General features: G+C 29.4%; 4 protein-coding genes across 6 annotated transcripts; 2 read left to right on the forward strand and 2 right to left on the reverse strand.

The window, feature by feature from the left end:
* Positions 1–353: 353 nt before the first annotated feature.
* Positions 354–1,188, forward strand: LOC110604741 (MLP-like protein 31). Its single transcript, XM_021743025.2, has 2 exons — positions 354–623; positions 702–1,188. Exons 1-2 carry the CDS (start codon positions 437–439, stop codon positions 968–970), a joined length of 456 nt encoding a protein of 151 aa, XP_021598717.1. The 5' UTR covers positions 354–436; the 3' UTR covers positions 971–1,188.
* Positions 1,189–4,441: 3,253 nt separating this feature from the next.
* Positions 4,442–8,270, reverse strand: LOC110604543 (phosphomannomutase/phosphoglucomutase). Of its 2 annotated transcripts, XM_021742751.2 has the most exons (8): positions 7,603–8,270; positions 7,265–7,528; positions 6,192–6,708; positions 5,873–6,072; positions 5,661–5,773; positions 5,405–5,545; positions 5,223–5,319; positions 4,442–5,191 (listed from the first exon to the last, which is right to left on the reverse strand). In XM_021742751.2, the coding sequence occupies exons 1-7, from the start codon at positions 8,143–8,145 to the stop codon at positions 5,238–5,240; spliced, it is 1,860 nt and encodes a 619-aa protein (XP_021598443.1). In that variant the 5' UTR covers positions 8,146–8,270; the 3' UTR covers positions 4,442–5,191; positions 5,223–5,237. The 2 variants fall into 2 exon arrangements, with proteins under 2 accessions (XP_021598443.1, XP_021598442.1); XM_021742750.2 differs by having other exon boundaries at positions 4,442–5,319.
* Positions 8,271–8,864: 594 nt separating this feature from the next.
* Positions 8,865–10,403, reverse strand: LOC110605507 (protein C2-DOMAIN ABA-RELATED 7). Of its 2 annotated transcripts, none has more exons than XM_021744117.2 (3): positions 10,267–10,402; positions 9,689–9,784; positions 8,865–9,600 (listed from the first exon to the last, which is right to left on the reverse strand). In XM_021744117.2, the coding sequence occupies exons 1-3, from the start codon at positions 10,354–10,356 to the stop codon at positions 9,289–9,291; spliced, it is 498 nt and encodes a 165-aa protein (XP_021599809.1). In that variant the 5' UTR covers positions 10,357–10,402; the 3' UTR covers positions 8,865–9,288. The 2 variants fall into 2 exon arrangements, with proteins under 2 accessions (XP_021599809.1, XP_021599808.1); XM_021744116.2 differs by having other exon boundaries at positions 8,869–9,600; positions 10,246–10,403.
* Positions 10,404–14,736: 4,333 nt separating this feature from the next.
* LOC110604422 (uncharacterized protein At4g22758) lies at positions 14,737–16,161 on the forward strand. The gene is made up of 2 exons (XM_021742581.2): positions 14,737–15,552; positions 15,776–16,161. Exons 1-2 carry the CDS (start codon positions 15,321–15,323, stop codon positions 15,955–15,957), a joined length of 414 nt encoding a protein of 137 aa, XP_021598273.1. The 5' UTR covers positions 14,737–15,320; the 3' UTR covers positions 15,958–16,161.
* Positions 16,162–22,930: the final 6,769 nt, after the last annotated feature.

The raw sequence follows: 22,930 nt of genomic DNA on the forward strand, positions 1-22,930 counted from the left end.
CACTTTCACAAATATTGTCCCCGATTAAGGAATCCCTCTATATATTTAATTATTTTTATGATTTAATTATTCATATATTAAATTTATTTTGAATATATTTTTATTTATATTTTTATTGAAATATTGAAATATTTATAATTTCAAATTAGTTTATAAGTATTTATATTATCATTTTAATTTATTTTCTATTATTTACAATAATTTTCATCCCATAATACACATTCTAATTGAAATTACTCAACATAGTCACATCTGCATAATTGAGTATGAAAATATTTCTATAATATTAAAATAAATAAATATATAAATGACAATTAGGCTCATGCCACTTCTATATATAGAAAGCAATGCCAAAGGACTGCATGCATCATTAGATTCATTAGTGATCATAAGCATCACCAGAAATTCTGTATCTTTCTTTTTTCAAAAGCTAAAAATGACATTATGGGGCAAACTAGAGGCACAGTTTGGGATCGATGCTCCTGCAGATCAGTTTCATGATGTCTTCAGTTGTCGACCACACCATATATCCAATATGTCCCCTCACCATATTCATGGTTGTGATATTCATGAAGGTGAATGGGGTAAGGAAGGCTCTATTGTCTGCTGGAAATATTTCCATGGTAAGCGTTTAATCTTTTTCAATTGTATTTTTCCTTTTTTCTTCTAAAAATTATTAATAAGTATAAAATGAAAAACAGATGGGTCTGCTAAAGTGGCTAAGGAAGTAATTGAAACCATAGATGATGTGAATTTGTTAACCGTCTTTAAAGTGATCGAAGGAGATTTGTTGAAGGAATATAAGAGTTTCAAGTTGACCGTTCAAGCTACACCTAAAGGAGAGGGCAGTGTGGCGCGTTGGACCGTAGAATATGAGAAGATCCATGAGAATATACGAGATCCTTACTCCTTGCTAGAGTTTCTTGTCCAATTTAGTAAGGATGTTTCTGCTCATCTCGTGAAATGTTAGAAGAAATAATCATGGAACATGTTATGCTCTAATATGTGGTTTGCATAATAATTAAATAAGTGCTCTATAATGAAGCACCAATGACAATGCATCTTTGCATATGAACTTGTATCCATAGGACAATGCATCTTTGCATATAAACTTGTATCTATAATGCATATGAACTTGTATCAGTAACGTTTTAAATATTAAAACTATGTTTGTGTGTTTTTTAATAATTACGCTTCTTTTATCAATATCTATATAAATTTTTAATATCTAATCGATGTTTATGGACTTTGATTTAAATTTATTTCTTCAAATTTTTATTATAAAAATTAAAAATTTGAATTTTAACAAGTAAAGAAGATATCATATATAAAAGTGAACTCTAGTACCTTACTATGATATTCATATCCAAAAATCTCTTCACCGGTCGTTTGTTCTGTTTCAAACGATGATTAATAGCATTGATCAAATCTAATTTTTTTAGGATTTTCAATTAATTTTAAGTTTATTAAAATATATTGAAAAATAATCAAGTATGATGCGTAAAATTAGAAGATTATGATCTTATCAAGGCACACTAATATATATCATAATTTAGAGGATATAGCCCCTATTTATAAAGAATAAATTTTTAAAAAATATTTTCTAAGAATAAAAATAATTTTTTAGAAAATTTTTTATTTATTATTTATATTAATATAAAAAATAAAAATATGCAGCAATAGCGTGTATATATATATATATTGTTTAAAATAAAAGAAGAAAATATAAATTTATTTTTCTGAGAATGAGATATATAATTATGTAAGGCATAGTAACATTTTTCATCCCATAACACAAACCCTAACTGAAATCACTCACAATAGTCAATGCTTAATAATTGAGTAGGAAAGATGTCTACTATATTAAAAATACATATATGGCAACTAAGCTCATGCCACTTCTATATAAAAAAAGCAATACTAAAGCAGCATAAGCATTACCAAAAACTCTCTCTCCATATTTCCTTTTTCTTAAAAAGCAAAAATGACGCTATTGGGCAAATCGGAGACAAATGTTGAGATCGATGCTCCAGCAGATCAATTACAGAATGTCTTTAATTAGTTGCAAACCACACCATGTATCTAACATAAGTATAAAATTTATGGTTATGATCTTCGTGAAGAAAGGCACTGTTATTTGTTGGAATTATTCTTCTAATAAAATATTTAAAATATTAATCTAAGATGTTTCAGAAATATTACATTTTATCATTATCATCATATTTTAAAAGTAATTTTATTTAAATATTTTTATTAATTATTTTATATGAATTTTTTTAACCCTCCCTACAAGTCTAGATGCACCACAAATTAAACCCTACTCAATGATTGCCCCTTATTTTTTATTTCCAGATTTCCTTTTTTGCCACGTCATATTGTCTCCACTCAATAATTGAATCTCTCAATTAGTCTAATCTCTTTGAATTTTTGGATCAAACTTTAGACTAAACGTATATATTTAATAATTTAATATCTATATTTTAACTCTATTAATACGTATGTCTTTTAATTTGATAAAATTAAAAATAGAGATTAAATCATTTATTTTTTTAAAAAAAATAATTTAACAGTATAAAATAAGGATTAAACTGTTAATTTTAAAATTTTATGCAGTTATATATTAATCTTGACGTAATTATTTTATATCAAATAATTGCAATGGTCTCTTCCAAAGGAAATTCATAATTAATATATTTTATTTATTTTTTATGTATTTATTGTGCGTTGAGTCTATTATTGATATATTATTTTGTCCCAGTGAAGGGTTAATAATTGCATGCACATGAGATTCACTCCAAACGGAAATAGAGATTTTTTGTCCTTTTTAAAATTTTTTTTTTTTTTTAATTTTTACATTGCAGATTAAGCAATTAGACCTTTCAGAAAATCAATCTGAAAGCGATGTTTCTCAAAAACACAAATTTACAATAATATCCAAAAAAATATTAGTATGCGTGATATTTTTTATTATATATTTATAATCGTAAATATTTTATTTACACTATTATTTATATTTATTTAATTAATAAAATATTAATAATTCAAATTTAAATATAAAATTTATTATAATTTTATTAATATATTATTTATTTATTGACTGAATATATACCCAATAATTTTTACTTTTTTTTTTTTTGAAATGGACCCAATAAATTTTTTACATATATTCTCTCCAGGGCAGTTGCTATAACGTTCCACGATGTTCTGGATTGCAACTTGTTATTATTAAATTTTTATATATTTATATAGTTTTATATACGGTAAAAAAATTATTATTAAATTTTTATATATTTAAAAATTTACTAGTAATTTTTATTTTAAAATTAATTAAATTAAATTATTTTTTATTAATAAAATTAAATTTTTTAATTTTTTATCAAATAAATTTTTATTTGTCTTTAATACTATTTATTTAATTTTAGTAATTTATTTTATTTTATCTTTTTATTTTCTTTTTTTTTAATTTAAAAAATTTATTTTTTATTTTTTATTTTTAAAATTTTAACTCAATATATAAATTTTTTTTAAAATTATTCATTTATTACGTCATTTAATTTGATATATTATTTTTATCATTAAAAAATAATTATTTCACTTAATTACTTTTTAATATATTTATATAACTGAAATTATTTAAATATAAAAAAATAAATTTTAAATTTTTATAAATAAAAGTGTTTATTAATGAATGAGTTTTTTAGACTCTTTAAATTTAAAAAATAATTTGATTTAAAAAATATAAATTTAATAGATAATAAAGTAAATGATTTAAATTTAAAAATATTTAAATATAAATTAAGTATTATTTTTATAGATAATATGTTAAATTATTTAAATGGAGGAAAAATAAAATAAAAATATTATTTTTATAGCGGATAAATTAAATAATTTAATTTTTAAAAAATAAATTTTAAAGTAAATATTATATTAAATTATTATGTTAATATTATTTTTTTATAAATTTCCATGTTACAGTTATAATAGAAAGGATTTTTTTAATAATAAATATTATTAAGTTTTTTGTGTTGAGCCCTCTTTTCATTAATATTCTATAAAATAGATGATGATTTGAAGACAATTGGAAAGCTCAAGTGCAGACATCCATCAATGCTTTTACTAAGACACATGGCTTATGTGACTTCTCAAGCCATATAAGCCATGTGGGCTTCATGTGCTCCAAACAAGTGGACCATATGGTTTAGAACCTAATTGGGCATAGGCTCTAAACCCACCAAGGCTTTCATTTAAAGATCAAGACCAAGCCCAATGGGTAAACCCATACTGTCATTCTTCTTCCTTTCAAATTCAAGATCAAGCCCATTACTAAATTTCTTTTTAGCCCAAATTATCTAATTTGGAACAATAAATCAACGGCCGAACAAAGTTTCCGTAAATTCAATGTCACTATTGCCCAAAAAGGATTCACGCATGACATTTTCAATTTGTATAGCCATGAAGCCACTTTCAAAGAGCAAATCAGTGCTTCGACATTCATTTTCATTTAACTTTCGTCACTTCCAGCAAAACAACACAGCGAACCACTACCAAAACTACCGATGAACAAACATTTGTATCAAAAAAAGTTTCAAGATCAAAAATACCGAAAACGAACCAAAAAATAAAAAACAGATTAAAAAACATCCACACAGCAAAAACATCAAACCTGCAAAAGGAGACCTTAAAAAAATTACTATAGCTGAAAGAGAGTGTTGAGACACACGACCTCTGCCGGCCACCATTTTCCGTGCCGCGCTGCGCTTTCTCTCTCTTTCCGAGTCCGCTACTGCTTGTGTGAACCAATTGAATGTATGCATGAAATTAATTCAACTTGTAATGGGCATCTTTCACAAATGGGACGGATAGGGCTCTAACTCTATCAACAGGCCTTCTTATTTACTGGATTTCTTTTTTTTTTTTGCAATTATTCTGATTGAGAGTAATACTGCTAAATTAAATTTTATAATAAAAAATTATTATTTATATTATTATCAATGTATCAAATTATTCTGATTGAGAGTAAAACTCACTTATCTATGCGTTAGAAATTTTTTGAATTTACGTAAACGAATTCGAGTTGGGAAAAAAATGATAAATTATAGATATAGAGGCAGAGGTATGTTTTTCTTAGAGAGTTGATGAATTTTCAATAGAAAACTGTACCTATACATCATAACTTTCTTTTTTTCTCATAGACCTATACGTCATAATTAACCCAGTTTCAATATCTTTTCTTCATCTTATTTCACTAGTCCAGTACCAGCATACTTGTCGATCTGAGAGACATCTAAGAATTTGTCTACTCCACTTGCCACGAGAAATCTGACACCATCAATCAACAAACTATAAGCATTCCCATAATTAAATTATTTGCAGAAACCCAAATAAGGAAACGTCACATACGTACCTGTCTCTAAGAACTTTTGTCATAGAAAGGCATCCTCCAGGAACCATTGACTGCATATTTACAGCAATATTTGGATTATGGATGCTCTGTCTCATGTGTATCCAACCGTACTCTCCATGTTCTTTATCAGATACCTTAGCCCTGTTCGTGGAACAATACAAACAACGTCGTTTTAATGAAGAAACAACATGTTCAAGAATCATATATGCAAATCCCAGAAGCTTGGAACTCTCATGCATGTTGGTTTCTACTGCACCTGTACATATATGCATCCACAGCTGCTGGAGTTTCGTTTGAGTCCACGAGACAACCATCGCTTACCCAACAGTCTCCACAAGCGTCTAATTCCCAGCCTTCGAGTTTCCCCTCCTGCGAAGTGTGTCCATGTTCATGAATCAAAGCTATATCTAGATGTCCATTTTAGTTTTCACCTAGTAGAAGGTTGTCTTGTAATGGATTTATATGTACCTCGATATAGCTTCGAAATTTTTCAATTGCCTCAACAGCTCTTGCTTTAGCGTCTCTTGGCTCAGAGATTATGTTCATCCTTAGCTCTACTGATTCTAAAGGTCCTTCAAGATCACTTATGAGACTTCCAATGCCTTCATCTGATCCTGCTAGTTTCATACGTACCATTTCAATTATGATCTTTACCACCATGTAAGCCCCTGAAAAATACAACTTTTAGGTGATGAACTGGCGAAAATACTAATTGGCATCAACTAATGTTAATTGTACGTGCATGTCGCATGTAACTTTTCTTTAAAAGAAGATGCACGAAACTTACCATCATCAAGGAAATGATTTTCTTTAAGAGCACCATGTCCTGATGTTTCCATCATGAGAGGTGTTTCAATGCCATCTTTATTAAGCTGGACACCTTTATCAATCACATTTCTATAACCAACACGATACATGCAATGCTGACCACCTCTATCTGTTATAAATCTTGAAAGAGCCATGCTTGTTCGAGCATCGGTAACAATGGTAGTACCAGGATGTTCCTTCAAGACAATAGCAGACATAAGAGCGATAAGCTTGTCACTGTTGATTGGGTTGCCTTTATTATCAACAACTCCACTGCGGTCTACGTCTGTGTCGAAAACAATTCCGAGATCAGCTGAATTTTCTAACACGGCAGTTCTGGTCAGTGCCATGGCTGTTTTGTCCTCGGGGTTGGGAATGTGGTTGGGGAACATTCCATCTGGGTTTAAGTGAAGTGAACCGAAGGTGTCTGCTCCAAGCTTGTCTAGAACATCCCATGTGAAGAATCCTCCTGATCCATTTCCAGCATTTACTATTATCTGCAATTTTAAGTAACTTGTGAAAGAGAGAAGTGAATATAAGTACGGAAACAGGGGTTCAATATCAGAAACCTATCAAATTTGATTAAATGTATTTTAAATTATTTGAATATATCTCAAATCTATTTTAAATTTATTAGAGTTTGATCCAAACAAATACGCTGAAATACCCAATCTATTACTATTCCTAATGTCAAAGCTTAAACATGATAGTTTAGGCCATTTTAGTAAAGGCAAGCTTACTTAGAAAAATGGATCATGGGTCTTGCAGATGTTGATCTTCTTGGGTTGGGCCCACAACAAAAATATGATTTTTTTTTTTTTTTGTCTTTTTTTAGTGTGAATAAGATGCGAGAACTCAATAACGCAATACAAAAAGACAACGTATCGACCAATAGCTTCGCCACCACCACACATCTCCGCCCCGACTCCCAAAATTCCCAGGAGACGGAAGAAAAGATAATGCAATATGGGATAGGTGTGAGTATGCATTCTTGCTGAAGAATATAGAGAAGAAAAAAAATAATAAAATGAGACAAAATAATTAAAAATAAACCTGAAATCCTTCAAGAGGAGTGTCATAGTGCAAGGGATGGTTCACTCTCTCCTTGATGATGTCTCGTAGATGCTTGGCGTAAGTGCTCATGAAATCAACTCTCGTTGGCGGAGTATTGAGCATTTTTGATACTTTTGCAAGCCTATTTGCATACTTCCGAGCCGCTTTGTCACATATCTCCTCCACCTCCGGCGAAGTTAGCCCTCCTTTCTTAGTGAAAAATTTTAAGCCGTTACGAGTATATGGCAAGTGCGACGCTGTCATCTGCAAACCACCACTTCAGCATACCATATTTAAAAACTTTTCTATTTGAAAAACTTCGGTGGTTTCTAGTTTACCATAATGGAAGCATCAAAGGCAAATGGAGGTAGAATTGTACTCATGAAACAAGCTGGAGTGGTAGCCAGTCCCATATCAAACACCATGCAACCAGCACGAGCAAGGCCTGCAAACACAGCTACACTCAAAGAAGCTCCTGATACTCGGGGGTCTCTGCCAAGTGAGACCCTCACATCCTCCACCACTCGTCCTTGTTCCTTCTCCAAGCCCTGGATAACCCACTCCCCAAAACTCTCAACGATGGCTTCCACCGCCGGAGGAGTAAGATCCACCGTCCTGCCCTTCTCGCCTTGCAATGCTACCCCACGAACATCGGAACCATTTTGAAGCCTCCTGATCCTATCCATCTCTTCATCAATAACAACTTCATTGTAATTTGTAGTACTTGAAGATTTTATGCGTGCAACTTTAGTTGAGTGGAGAGAAAAAGAAAATTTAAGATTAGTCTGAAATTGCTTTGTTGCTGATGATGATGAAGATGGGAAACTCGTTCTCGGGGCATTGCTTTGCAGGGATATGGAGGATGTTGGAGCAGAAGCCATGCTGAACTTGGCTGACTTACTTTGCTTAGTTTGAAAAGTTTTTGTTCTTCAAGAGAAGATTTTTGGTAAGTTGAGAGGATAAGGTATTAACAATTAACCAAAGAAATTATAACCCTACAACTCATAGCATCCTTAAGAAAAGAAAAATATCTATTATACAAACTTCCAAAGGCCTGTAGATTTTTCTTTTCCTTTTTGTTTAAGCCATGTTCTGTATTTTCTATCACAAGATGCAGCCATGCAGGAGTTGATATTTCTCCACATGTGAGATGAACAAGAGAATATTCCATTATTCTCGCACGGTTCTAATTAGAAGGGTTGCCAAAAAAAGGGAGAATAGCATTCATTACAAGTTAAAACTCAAGTCCAAATAATAAATTTGAAAGGATAGATGTGCTGATGTTGTCTTATTGTCTTGTTCTTTGTTCTTAGATCTTGGCATATGATACTTTTGAGTTACTAAAGTGATTATTACATTTGGTTAGGATGTCATAAATTCCAATTAACACATGACCCAGGAAACAGCATGACAAGAATGACGGTTCACACTATTATATTTTAGTGTTTATGCATATGTATCTTCATATTATTAAGCAATAATTTAGCAATAATTTTAAATTATTGTAAAAAATTTTAATTTTTCATTATATATAATAATACCTTTTAAAAATAATTTATTTTATATTTAATAAAATTATAATTTTCACTGTGCTATTTCTTTCTTTTTTTTATAGTGGAGATAGCAGATTCGGTGGTTTAAGAATACGCCAATTTGGTAAAGCAGATTTTGGCCCAAGCCCATGTGCCAATTTTAGCTGAATTTTCAAAAGGGGTCCATAATCTGGATAACAAGTAGACAGGCTACCACATTCGCAGCATATTATGAGCAGACTACGAAATGGGAAAAGCAGGAAAATCCTTCCCAGTCAGTGAGGTTAAAATTTATGTGGTAAGCAAAATACACATTGCATAGACGGTTTCCAGTAGAAGAAACTGGCCACAACACGATTCTCACAGTAACGCAGGAGCATAGATAGCTAAACATCATCTCTCTGTGTTTATTATAGTTGCTAAATCTCATTTCAAGCAAGGTCACGAAGCTTGAGCCCATACAAACATCACAAAACAATAAGATCAAAATGTTTAGCTGCTGCTAGAGTCAATTTGCAATCCCTTGCTACCAGGAACATTGATCCACTTAATTTGAATCTCCACTTCACCACACTTCATATTTCTCAATCTGAGATGCATGCCCTGGGTGATTTCGCCATTGTTCCACACCATATGGCTTTCATCAGCAAGGCAGTTGGTTCTATTTGGCTGAACTCGTTTCACTACACAGCCATTTGGGAGATTTTCTAAGCCCATCCTAAGTATCTCTATATATGGTTTGATGTCAATGTCTGCATCGCCTAGCCTGTCATCCTTGGTGAATGTGTCTTTGTCAAAAACTTCCTACAAAGGAAAATAAAATTTTGCAGGGGAAATTCTTGATTGATTTCTCATAAAATTCTTGATTCATAATGATGCAGGAATCACTTACTAATTTTATAGGAACATCCAAATCTGTGATGGAAAGAGTTAATTCTTCATTCCATTCAGGATTGTTGTTATTTTTCACAGGTCGAATCCTCAGTACCTGCTTCAACTCATAAGGTATCAGAAGAGAGTAACAAGAAGAATTTCACAATTGGCCTATGAAACAGCAATATTTCTCTTGAGCTTAAAAATAACAAACTAAACTTCTTAATTGAGATAAAATAATAAATCAAGAAACTCAACCCAGAAATTAAATTTTTAAAATTTTATTTAAGTTAGGAAATTAAGAAACATGACCTAAACAATTTAATTTCGGGACTAAATTTAACATAAAACGAAACTCGTAAGTTTATTTAGAAATAGGTTAAATGGCATTCATCCTTTAGCCGTAATTAATTACCAAACCGATTTCTTTCAATCGATAATCAAATAGAGCATTTAGAAAACAGGTAAAAACAAATATATATATATAGATAAAGCATAAATGAGGAAATCAAAAGATCCAGGAAAACTAAAAATGAAAAAGAAAGGGAAAGAAAATGAAAGCAAATAGAAGGAGACCTGGTCTCCGGAGGTGACTACCACATAAGGATCGCTGCCACCGAGATCACGACCTGCAAGATTTACCCCTCTTATCACCCGAATCCTGAGAAGACCAAGAATGTTCTCCATCGCCACAAGCTCCGATATGGAAAATTTTCAGATAGATAGAAAAATAAAAAATTATGTTGTGCAAAAGACCATGGCATACATGGAGGAAGCATATTTAAATGGACCCAGCTGTCCTATCTCTGGCTTTTAATTGTTTGGACTGCAACACGTGTGCATGTTACGTCAAAAGCCTCTCGTGCTTACACGTGTATTCCCACCGCTAAGCTTGCTATGCCCTCGCTTTTAAAGTTGCACGTGGATAAAGAGTCCCGCGTAGAAGAAATACAAAGGAGTTCTCTATTCCACTCATATATTGAGCTTTCATTGAATCAAATATTGAACGATTGATAATCAACTTAATTTATTCATAATTTTATTTTAAAAAATATCTTTACAAACTAATTTATAAATTTATTAAATAAATAAAATAAAAATATAAAATATAAAATCATTTATTTTAATACCCGTTAAAATAAAAATATATATTAAAGCTAAAATAAGTCAAAAGTGCGGTCTCTCTTCGCTTTGCATTCTGTTTTTTAAATTTATAAATTTTTTTTATTGTGATTGAATTAATAGTGATTTTTTACATCTAAACAATAATAATAATAATATATTTATTATTAATTATAATTTTTAACTTTGAAATATTAAATTCATTGGATTTATTTATAATAATAATAATAATAATAAAAAGAAGTGGCCAACAAATTAACAAGAAACAAACTGTGCATATTGTTTTATATTTAGGAAATATGTTTTCATGTTTTTATGTACATATATAATTATATATACACGTTTTAAATTTTCATATTTTTTATAATATTTTATAATATTATAGATAATTTATATAAAAAATATTAATAAAAATACTATTTTTTTTCTAACAGAATAAATTGTTTTTTATTGCAAGATAGAGCGAATTGCAGCTTTTTTGCCGCATTTTCAAATATTATATTATAAAATTACCTAATTGTTTCGAAGAAGATGAGCCAAGTGGCAGTTATGATGAGTTGAAGTGTCGGACATAACGGCTGCCACGTGCTCATATTGACACCAAATTTCCTACTAAAAAACCGTACATATCACCAATCTGCTTATCTGTCTCCAACCACTAATTCTTTTCCAATTTTTAATTATCATGACTTAATTATGTTTAACATTAATCATTTATCCAAATTTGGTCTATAATAATTTTTAAATATAAAATTCATACTTTTTTATTTATCAATTGAATCCTTCAATATTCGTTTACAATGTGAGAGAATATTAATATATAGTACTTTAAATTATAAAAACTAATTATAATTTGCCTTTAAATTTGTGGTTAGTGTTTAGAGAGAAGATTAATTTGCAATGCCTTTGAAAGTAGATATAAATATATATAGCATTAAATTTTAAGATAATGTAACATAATTTTTTTAAAATATAATAAAATTATATATTAATATAATATTGTAATTTTTAATTTATTAAATATTTAAATTAATATATACCTGTAAGAATTTTCCAATAATGATTGCGTACATTCAATGGACTAAACAGAAAAGATAAGATAATGGAGAGATACAAAAGCCGATTAGTCGGCAAGGTTTGGCGCCTAATATAAATGCAAGATCAAGAGAAGATCTTGGTGGAAGGTGGGCTTAAGGTACCAATGGATCCAATACTGTCAATCTCTGTAACTGTCATATAAAATGTTTTAGCTGGGCGCTCCCTGTCGTCATTAACATGCATCACCATATGAATTAAAGGATAAACAACATCAAAAAAAAGACAAAGAAACTCAGATCTCCAAACATAGGAGCTGCATGGAGCAGACTCGTTTCTCAGAATTGGTAGCGTGGTCCTTGTTAAGAAAATTATCACATAACAAACCATCCCTTTATTTTTTTTAAATAATAATAATAATAATAATAATAATAATAATAATAATAATAATGGAAGAGATTTATAATTTAATTTTTAAATATTATTATTATTAATAGTAAGTTTTTATATTTTTAAAAATTTATTAAAATATTTTATTTTTTTTAATTAATAAAATAATCTTTTTACCCATTTTTCTTATTAAAAATATAATAAAAAATTAAATTATCATTTGTTTTTTCCTTCTCCACTTCCTTTTTATTTATCGATACTTTCCTTTTCTCCTTCTTTTTCTTATTTAATTTTTTATTTTTTATTTTTCAAAAACAGAGAGGAGATAATTATTTTTTCTGTTTTTCTTTTTATCATTATTACTTTCTTATTTTCTTTGTTTTTTATTTTTCTCCTTTATTATCGTCCGTTTTCTTATTTTTTTTCTCTCTTAAAGAGAATGTAGTGAAAGAGGAAGAGAAAGAAGGTGAGGAAAAACAGAGGAGGGAGTATTTTATTAATGTAAATAAATGATAAAAACGTTTTAATAGATATGAAAAAAAATAAAAATATTTTAATAAATTTTTAAAAAAATAAAGATTAATTTATTAATAATAGTAATATTAAAGGACTAAATAAGATATTTTATTTAAAAGTAAAACTAAATTAAATTTTTTTTATTTTTTATTTATTTTTAATAAAAAAAATGAAAAATTATTTTATAAAAATAAAAATTAAATATTTTAATAAATTTTTAAAAATATAAAAAATAATTTATTAATAATAGCAATCTCAAAAAGTTAAATAATACATTTTCTTAATAATAAAAAATCATCATCTCCATTAATAATCGTTGCATTAATAATACTAAAATTTTATAATTATAAAGTCAGCGAATCTATAAATTAATTAAAATATTTATATATTTTATAAAATTTAATTTTTTAATTATTTTATTAAAAAAATAATATTTATCATAAATTATTTATATTGTTTAATGTCTATAATTTTTTTTATATATTATTTAATTTTTATAATTTTTAAATATTTATATTATTAATTCTCTTAATTAAAATTAAAATAAATTGAGTTATAGTTTATTGAATAAAATATTAAATAATTTGATTTTAGATGGCTATCAACTTCAGTTGTCTGGATTGGAGCTCCACCATTTCTCTTTTCATTAAGGAATAGCTTTAAATTAAAAAAAAAAAAAAAAAAAAAATCTGAAGTTCTGGACCACCTGCCTACAGGCTACTGTGGTAATATCCCATATCGATATATGGCAGATTTTTATAATATCGGGTCATTTTCATTTTCTTTTACCTTTTTCCTATATAATATTAATTTTTATGAAAACAGAGATGATAGATAATTTTATATTTATATTTTATGAATTATTATTGATAACCGTCGGATATCTCGCGAGGAATATTATGCGGATAGAATGATGGATCTATAAAAGTTGTCATAGTCTAAAATTTAGGAAGCCTTTCTGTCGAGCAAACACAGTTTCAAAAAATAGAACGGATTACTCATAAATTTAGGTATACCAACCACGAGTTCAATTTAATGATGTGATATGAGAAAAATAGCAGATTCAGTCACCTCGTAGCCTGTCTACTTATGTATTAGAGGAATTAAATGGCCGTCTGGCGTGGAGAGAACGTCTGACGCCATTCATACGTGCGAATCTATTCAATAGAGACAGATAATATACAGCAGAGAGACCGTTAAACATAGTTAACTGATTAAAAAAATAATAAAATAAAAGAAATACTCTCCTTTCCACCTAACATTACATAATTATTATATATTTATTATCTGAATCTCCGAACATCAATTATCATTAAATATTTATTTAATATATTATTAGTAAATACTTCTAAAAATATAATTAAACTAAATAAGTAAAATATAAAACTTATAATTCGTAAACTAACTCAAAATTTTAAACCCTTATGAAAAATTTTAAATCTACGTGAATAGATATTATCTATTAATTAAAATTTTAACTTAATTAAAAATAATAATTCAATTTTTTACCAAATCTTGTTGCGGTGCACATGTGTAAATATACTGGTTTTAAACATTGTAGAAAATTATTTTTAAAGGACATTTTTTAAAAATAATAATTTAATTTTTTAAATTATGAAAAATATTTTTATTAACTAATTGTTTTAAAAATTCTAAAAATAATTAAATAAGAAAACATGAGAAATATTTTTATAAAACGACTAGACAAGAAAGGTTAAATTAATGAATGTTTTTGTATACTACAAAAAAGAAAAAGAAAGAGAAAAAGAGAAAAAGAGAAAAAGATGGGGGCTGAGTAAGCCGGCTGGAGAAGGTTAAGAGGAAACCCCGAGAATAATAGAAAATGAGGAAATTACGGAAAAGGACATGAAGCTTCCAAAAGCAACGGGTTTCCTAAATGAAAGAGGATTTCGCTAAGCAATGGTCGGCGCATGATAGCGGAACGGAAACACGCTTAAGAAAAATTCAAATCCAATTTAACCACACAAAATACACCGCTTGATTTTCTGTTTCAACAAAACCAAACCCTAACCCTAGCCCCACCATCCACCCTTTTTCCATATAAATAATCCAAAACCCATATCACCAGCTCCATCCTAGTTCCCTCTTCAACAAAATTCCCAATAATCCACCGTTTCCTTGCCGGAAAGCTTTCTTCTTTTTCTTGGGTATCGGAAACCCGCCCCCTGTTTCGTCCTTATCAACGAAATAGATCCCCAAAAGAAACAAGACATTTTTGTTGTCGTTGTGAATGGTGGAAATCTTAAGTAGTAGTAATTACATGCTCTCCCTTTGTCAATCAAGGGCGAGCGTTGTCTCTGCTGCCTCTGCTTTCGCTTTCGGATCTTGCAAGGAAGGCTGGTACTACCGCTGCCTCGGCGTCGACCCCTGAACTTCTCAATCCATATTGATTTTCATTGTTTTGGATAATTTTTTTGCGGAAAATTAGAGCATAAAGAATCTCAATTCTTTGTTTTTAACCATTATTCTATCTCTATCGAGATCTTCTTTTATTTATTTTTTTCCCGATTTCCCTGAGAAAACCAGAGAGGTTTGATTTAGATTTGTTGTTATTTCGAAGAAGAACAATGTTGCTTTACAAGCAGAAGAAGAATCAGCCGGCTAAGGGCAAACGGCTGTTGATTAGTGTGACAGTGTTGGGGAGTGCCGGACCGATTCGTTTTGTGGTGAATGAGGAAGAGGTCGTCACTGCTGTTATTGATACTGCCCTCAAATCTTATGCGCGTGAGGGTCGGCTTCCTGTTCTTGGCTCTGATCTTAACGATTTCTTCCTTTATTGTCCCAATGCTGGGTCAGGTGGTAAGCAAATTCTGAACCCTCCTGCAGTTTGTTTTCAATTTTGTTTCAATTTGGAAACCGTTCAATTTTTCAATCCAAATCACCCAAAAAAATCGACTAGATTCTGGTTGAATTGAGAAGCAATCTCAGGTTCAAAGCAGAAAAAGCATAGATGAATTGTTTATGGTTGTGTTTGTTGTTGGGTATTGAGAATTGGATTGTAAATTTTTTTATTCTATTGCAGCTCTGAGCCCATGGGAAACAATAGGATCACTGGGATGTCGCAATTTTATGCTATGCAAGAAGCCACAGCCAGTGAAGGTGGACAATAATGCTAGATCAAATTCAGCAATTACTCAAAAGGCGAGTGGGAGTTGGAAGTCATGGATTAACAAGTCCCGCAGTCTCAAGATCTCTTCTCATTAATTGAGTTTGAAGAGATGCAAGAAACCATCTTCTTATCAGTTCTCAATGTCGTTGGATTTTATGGTTGATTATGTTTCCTTCGTTATTATCAGATCTCTGTTTCTGATTCGACTCAGAAACGTGAGTTCGTTATTCTGGCAATAAATTTGTCTTTTGACAAGTCCTTTGGAATAAAGTAGACATCTTTTGTGGGTGTTTTATTAATCTATCTTATTATTTTCAATGAATAATTGTAATTGAATACTGCTAGCTAATAATGGCAGATTCTTGCACAGTGTGAAATTGTGAATGTATTTCCGATCTCTGACATTGGTTTCTCATGCGGGTACGATGAATCCGTCAACTCTTTGCGCTGAAAATTGGATTCCACCCACTGAGTGTTTCCGGCTGCTTTCGTTAACTCTTGTGTGTTCCTCAAAATGGTCAAATTTCATTGTAATGTACTGTCCGTGTTAGGGATGGAAGAAAACAAGATATTAATTCTTGAATGAAATGAATTAATGATGAAATTGATTCATATGAGTGAAAAATATCTAAGAGAAAATGTGGGGTTGATGCAGCTGCAGGTAAATTATCGATTCTCTCATTGAATGGAAAAAGAAATTGAGCATGATAGTACAAAAGATACTGCACGGAGATCATACGACCTGTCCTTGTCAATTTTATTATCATCGCAGCGATTCAAGCTTAATGCTTTTCGCACTTGCCTCGTTGATAGAATATAATTTTAAATTTTATTAAGAAAATTATTTTAATTATTGTAAAGTTTTTATAGACAAAATATATAATATTATTAATAATAATTTATGTGACACTTCAATAACGCTGTTATGTATCAGTTTTTAAGATAAATTAATGGAAAAGGTTTGAATAATTTTTATATAAGAATTTTAAAGGTGAAAAGTTTTATGATAACAAATTAAAAATAAGAAATTTGAGTGTGACCATATCTAAAATTTGAGAGACGATACTGGAAGCAGGCAGCTTTAGTCATGAGGTGTTTTGATGAATGTGCCATTGTGGGTTGGGGCCATTATCCTCGATTGTGACTTATAACAGACTTTGTTTACTTGCGTATTCTCACTTCTTTCTACTTATTTTTATCCATTTTTGGTTTTGTTTCATGGCAAAAAATTCTGTTTTGTGGCTGAATTGCAGATATGCATGCAAGAGAAGCAAGAATGGTTAACAAGTCTCTATCCTAGCCATATAGGAGGGACATGTGGAGGGGACCCTCCTGCAGTTCTGCTCTTCTTTTTTTTCTTTTTTTTTTAAGCAAATAAGGGGGAAATTTTTGGTATTTATTATCAAGATTCGACTTATAAAAAGAATAAGAAATAATGATATTGTCTCATTAATTTCTGTTTAAATTTTCTGCAACTATTTATATTTGAAAAGGAAATTATATCTTGTAATAAGCTTTTTCTCTCTTTTTCTTGTTAATCTCTTGCGGGTTTTTTTTTTCCTTTTAAAGTAGAAAAGAAGAAACATAAAATATGTGGAGAATAAAGGGTACTCATGAAAAAAAAAATCTTAGGAAATCTTCAATGGACCCAAAACGGTGGGTTTATGGAAGAAAGAAGTCAATTTTGATTTGAAAAACAATTGAAGTTGTCACGCTTCAGCTAACGTACAAAATTATATACTCGGCAATTTGTACACTTCTATAGAAGCAACTTTCATTACCAGCATTATCAATTAGTGTTACTTTGCATTTTTATTATTTTAATATTAAATAATTTAGAAAACAAATTATTTGTTATTAAAATAATAGGGATTAAATTATACATTTTATTAAAATTTAAAGATTATATTATAAATTATTAAAAAATAATAAAATATAAAGTAATGAAATTAAATTGGAAATGAATAATTTTAGAAAGTATAATTATTAATTTATAATTTAATTGGCGACCGACAAGTACACATAAAGAAAAAGGTGAGAAGTAAGATCTTCGAAGGCCACTAGGCGCATGGGTTGCCTCTCATCCTTTCCATCCAATTTTAGAAAATAACACATACATGATGGGCTAGAAGGCTTTATTCCATGCATGGATGTTTAATAAGCTTGAATTTTGAGGCCCAATCTACTTAAACCAGGGTTGTGATTTTATTCAGAAACCATAGAAAATGGTTCTAACTGGCTGCAGCCTAGGCCCGCTTAGCTCGATGATTAAAAGGCACCTCCCCAATCCTGATACCTGGGAGTAGTAGGTCTTCCCCACGCTTCGAGATGGCTTCAAAAATACAAATTTGAATAGTATAATACATTCGAGACAGGGATAGAGAGGAGAGAGTAAGATCTTATCTTATGTACATGTTTTGCAAGTTGAGAGAGCTCTATCCCTCCAGGAAGAGAGAAAAGACATGAGATGAGATGGATCACCTGCTCATAAGATTACTATGAGTTGGTGAATTACTTATCCCAATTGCTTGGCCATTATATTTTCTAAGTTTTTTTTTTATTTTAATGTGAAAAAATCATTACTATTTTCTTTTTTTTATATATATATATTTTCTAATTTCTCCATTACTATTCACTAAATTCCTATTTTGAATAGGAATGAAATAAGGTCACATTCACGAGCACCCGACATTCAAAACTGTTTCAAACCCACGAGTGAAGAAGTGATTCTTATCATTTTAAAACTTTATTCTGGCCCACCTCTTATAAAATTCCACATCAATATTTGGAAACACACACCCATCTTCCATTTGCATAATTTTCTATAATTATATAATTTGAATTTTATTATTTTAAATTTAATAATAAAATATAATTTAATTTCTAATGCATGTACACATATGCTTGTAAGAATCACTACTCTTTTTGCACTGCGCCTATATGCTAGACAATTCAAAATCTCCAGAGCCACTGCGCCTCTGTCTCAGCTATAGCTAAAGAAAATATTACACATTTTGCAGAGAAGAAGAGAAATGGGTGATTATGAATTGGTTTTTCAGCTTTCCATTAACTTTCCTTTCTTTCTATTTCAAAGGAACAGTTATTGAAATCTACTGGCTAACCATGACATACAGAGACGGTGTTCTTGATGTGGAGATTCACCAATTCGGTGGCCAGCTGGTCTGATTTAGATGTTGACAGATATTCTAGGTATCTGGGTCATGTACTTCCACTTGCAACAAATAAATACAACCATTAATAATTTCTTTTTAAAAAATTTACTTATATAATTAACCGATTTATTTTTTTATTTTTAAAATTCAATATTAAATAGTTTCTTAAATTTAATTTTATAATATTAGAGATTATCTCATAAAAAATATCGTTAGTACAGCAAAAATAATCGAATTACACTTTTCAGAGCGTGTAAAATTTAATTTTTATAAATTTATATGTGATTCTTTTGGTGAATTGAATCAATAAAACTCTATTTATAAATTAAAATAATAAATTAAAAAATTTAAATTTAATTTTCATAAATAAATAAAAATTTTAATAAAATCAATATTCAAAGTTAATAAATATAATAAAAATAAAAAAAATTGTCACTGAAATATAACATAATTAACTGATCTATCTTTCTATTTTTTTAAACTGAACACTTTAATTTTTAAATTTTAATTTTATCAAAATTTAAAAACTTAATTTTCGTAAGGAAATAAAACTTTTAATAAATTCAAAATTTTAATTTAATAAATATAATAAAAATAAAAATATATAAAATTTAAATTATTAAAAATTAAAATTAAAATTTGATAAAAATAATTTTTATAATATCGTTTATTGTCTACTTCCAATTGAAAAAAAAGACTATTAAAATATTTTTCACAATTTAAAAAGTTTACTATTTAGTTATTTTTTAATTTTAAAAGTTAAATATTATAAAAAAATTAAAATACTTATAATTTTGAAATATTAATTAATAATTTTTTTAATAATTTATGAGATTAATTAATAAATTTTTTAAAATTATTAAAATTAAATATTAAAATATTTAATGATAAAATTGACAGATAAATTAATTAAAAAAAATTTTAAAATAATAAAAATGTTTTAATATATTTTTAAAAATAAAAAATTAACTAGTATATTTTTTCATAATATAAAAATTTAATAATAATTATTTTATTTTATTATTAATAAAAATATTTTTAAAATTATATTTATTTTGTTTTTTAATTAAACATAAATTATTGACTTAATATAAATTTTTAATAGAAAAATTTATATTTTAACGAAATTAAATTTTAAAAATAATAGTGTTTGATTTTAAAAATTAAAAAATAAATTAAAAATTAAAAAATAATTTTTTTAAAAAAAATTATAAGTGAAATTACACATACACGCTAGTCTACCGATGGAACCAAAATTTGTATACAACCTAAACGAAGTTGTAATTAAAAAAATAATCTCCTTAATAATTATAATAAATTATTATAAAAAATTTGATGAATAATATAAAATAAATATACTATTAATGACTAGAAAGAGAAATTATGTAAAAGAATTTTAAAAAATGCCGAAAGAAATTAGATATGCAAAAATTTTAAATTTTATTAAAAATATATATATATTTTTATCGAAACCGGTGTGATTCCAATCCTGCACCTCTACTTCCGCCCTGTGCCACGCATATAATATAATTTTGTGAATTCGCAGGCGACTGAAAATTATTATTTGACCACTACTATGACCCTCTTTTATCAAAGAGTCTCTACATTCTTAAAATTTATTATTAGATTATAATAATTTATTATTTTAAATTCAATTTTTACAATAATTTAATTCATTTAATTTTTATAATTTTAATATTTATATCGGATACATGCATTTATAGAAAATTTCTATGTATGTACATGTAAGTATTAAACACCGGAGAATATATGCTCCATTTCCAATAAAGATAGATTTCATTCCATGAGAAAGATCTCATAAATCATCTGCATGCTAATTAAATCTATTATTAATCCAATTGATCTACCCCTTCAAAATTAAAGAAATAAAAAATAAAAGAAGCAATTTTAAATTCGTAACCTCCCATTTGTTAATTGATATTTGATTCAATGATAGCAATGCAAAGCTCTTTCAATTTTTATTTTTCCCCAAGAAAGTGAAAGAAAAGAAAGTAACTTTATAACTTGTGTGTCTTTGCTACGTTTCTCCCCCTTTATAGAATTTGCGATAGTTTATTAGACGATACTTCTCGATCTCTTATTCTAATTTATTTTTATACTTTCTAATTAATAATGTTATCGATTTTTTTGAATCGTCTTTAATAGAATTGATCTTGCAAACTCAATCTCTCAATTGTACTGAACTAGAGGTGGAGTACTGCTATCACGGGTCAAAATATTAATTTTCATAAGTCTCAAGTTTTGTTTAGTAAACATACTCCTCTGCCTATATGTCAAGAACTTCTTTCTTTATTTCATATGCAGAAGATGCAATATTTTCATAAATATTTGGAACTTCCAACACTCCTTAGTCGGTCTAAGCGACAGGCTCTGTAATGGATAGAAGATCATCTTACGGCAAAGACGCAATCTTGGAGACACAAGCTTCTTTCTCATGCTGGTAGGGCTATCCTTCTCCAATCAGTTTTATAAGCAATCCCTACTTATTCTATATCTATTTTTTAATATCTAAAGATTTTTTGTGCTTGATTAAATAGTTTGTTATCACAGTTTTGGTGGGGAGGGGATACTCATCAACCAAAAATTAGCTGGACTAGTTGGGTTGGTATCAAAGTTTCATGGTGGTCTTAGTTTTAAAGACTTTAAGAAGTTTAATCTTGCTTCTTTGGCCAAACAGAGCTGGCGTCTTGTGACTCATGCTTCTAGTCTTTGGGCACAAGTCATTAAAGGGCTGTATTTTTTCCGATCTTCTTTTTGGAAAGCCTCTCAACGCTCTCATAATTCTTCTATTTGGCAAGACTTATTAGCCAGTCATGCAGTTTTGACAAAAGGAGTTCATTTTAATATCAGAGATGATCGTAACACTCTTTTATGGGATGAACCATGGGTCTAAATGTGGTTGATTTTCGGTTGTCTCGGCCTAGCAATTTCCCTCTTCATCTTAATCTAATGACTAATCTTTTTGACTGAACTGCTTCACAGTGGAATTATTTTCTTATTTCTCGGCTATTTTCACCAACTCAGGTGAAAGCTATCCTTAACTCCTGGCTTGCTTGATTCGCATTTTGAGCAACATGGCAACAATTTTGTTCGGTCTAGTTACCGTCTTTTGGTGCAAGATTCTCTGTCTGTTAGTTCTTCTTTAATTCCCTTTACTTCACAATCTCTTTCCCCTTCCATATGGAAACATACTTGGTCGCTGCCCATTCCTCCTAAGGTTAAATTCTTTCTTTGGCACCTACTGCTTCTTGTTTTGAGCAACTTGGTACATAGGGGAATGTCTTTATCCCCACATTGTATTTTATATTACTATGAACCAGAGACACTCGAACATGCTTTGTTCTGGTGCCCAGATGCTTTAGCTTTGTGGTTTCTTAGTTCTTGTGGCTATAAGCCATCTACAATTGGTTTTCCAAGATTTTCTTCTTGGTGGGAGCAGTTATGGCAGTATTTTGGTAGTGACTCAGATTGTGCAGACCTTATGTCGTTAATCTCTCTCACGCTGTAGCACATTTGAAAATCTCGAAATAAGAGTATCTTTGATCACTCTTCGCCAGATCCAGCTTATACAGTAAGGTGTGCTACTTTTTAGTTCTCTCTTACAGCATTGTCGTGTTTTTTCTGGCTATTCTTCCCCTTCTGCTACTGCAGGCCACTCATCCGTGTAGTTGCCCCCTCTTAAGGGTGTTTTGAAGATTAATTCTGATGTGGCTTAGCGAGATCAATTTTGGAGTGTTGCTATTGCTGTTACAATTCGCAATGACTTTGGTCAGCTAGTTGATGGTTTGGTCAGGCAGCTTTGGTGTTACTCACTTATGGTTGGCGAGGCAATAGCACTTCTAGAAGCTCTTCGTTGGCAATGAGTCAATCTTAC

Source organism: Manihot esculenta, chromosome 17 (assembly GCF_001659605.2).
Source record: "Manihot esculenta cultivar AM560-2 chromosome 17, M.esculenta_v8, whole genome shotgun sequence".
In the NCBI taxonomy this organism is placed as follows: Eukaryota; Viridiplantae; Streptophyta; class Magnoliopsida; order Malpighiales; family Euphorbiaceae; genus Manihot; species Manihot esculenta.

Coding starts and splice junctions, on each gene's coding strand:
- LOC110604741 (XM_021743025.2), top strand. CDS start 437: ATGACATTATGGGGCAAACTAGAGGCACAGTTTGGGATCGATGCTCCT. Junction 624..701: donor CTGCTGGAAATATTTCCATG/GTAAGCGTTTAA, acceptor AATGAAAAACAG/ATGGGTCTGCTAAAGTGGCT.
- LOC110604543 (XM_021742751.2), bottom strand. CDS start 8,145: ATGGCTTCTGCTCCAACATCCTCCATATCCCTGCAAAGCAATGCCCCG. Junction 7,529..7,602: donor CCTTTGATGCTTCCATTATG/GTAAACTAGAAA, acceptor GGTGGTTTGCAG/ATGACAGCGTCGCACTTGCC. Junction 5,774..5,872: donor AATTTCGAAGCTATATCGAG/GTACATATAAAT, acceptor CACACTTCGCAG/GAGGGGAAACTCGAAGGCTG.
- LOC110605507 (XM_021744116.2), bottom strand. CDS start 10,356: ATGGAGAACATTCTTGGTCTTCTCAGGATTCGGGTGATAAGAGGGGTA. Junction 9,785..10,245: donor TAGTCACCTCCGGAGACCAG/GTCTCCTTCTAT, acceptor GAGTTGAAGCAG/GTACTGAGGATTCGACCTGT. Junction 9,601..9,688: donor TGGATGTTCCTATAAAATTA/GTAAGTGATTCC, acceptor TTTCCTTTGTAG/GAAGTTTTTGACAAAGACAC.
- LOC110604422 (XM_021742581.2), top strand. CDS start 15,321: ATGTTGCTTTACAAGCAGAAGAAGAATCAGCCGGCTAAGGGCAAACGG. Junction 15,553..15,775: donor TCCCAATGCTGGGTCAGGTG/GTAAGCAAATTC, acceptor ATTCTATTGCAG/CTCTGAGCCCATGGGAAACA.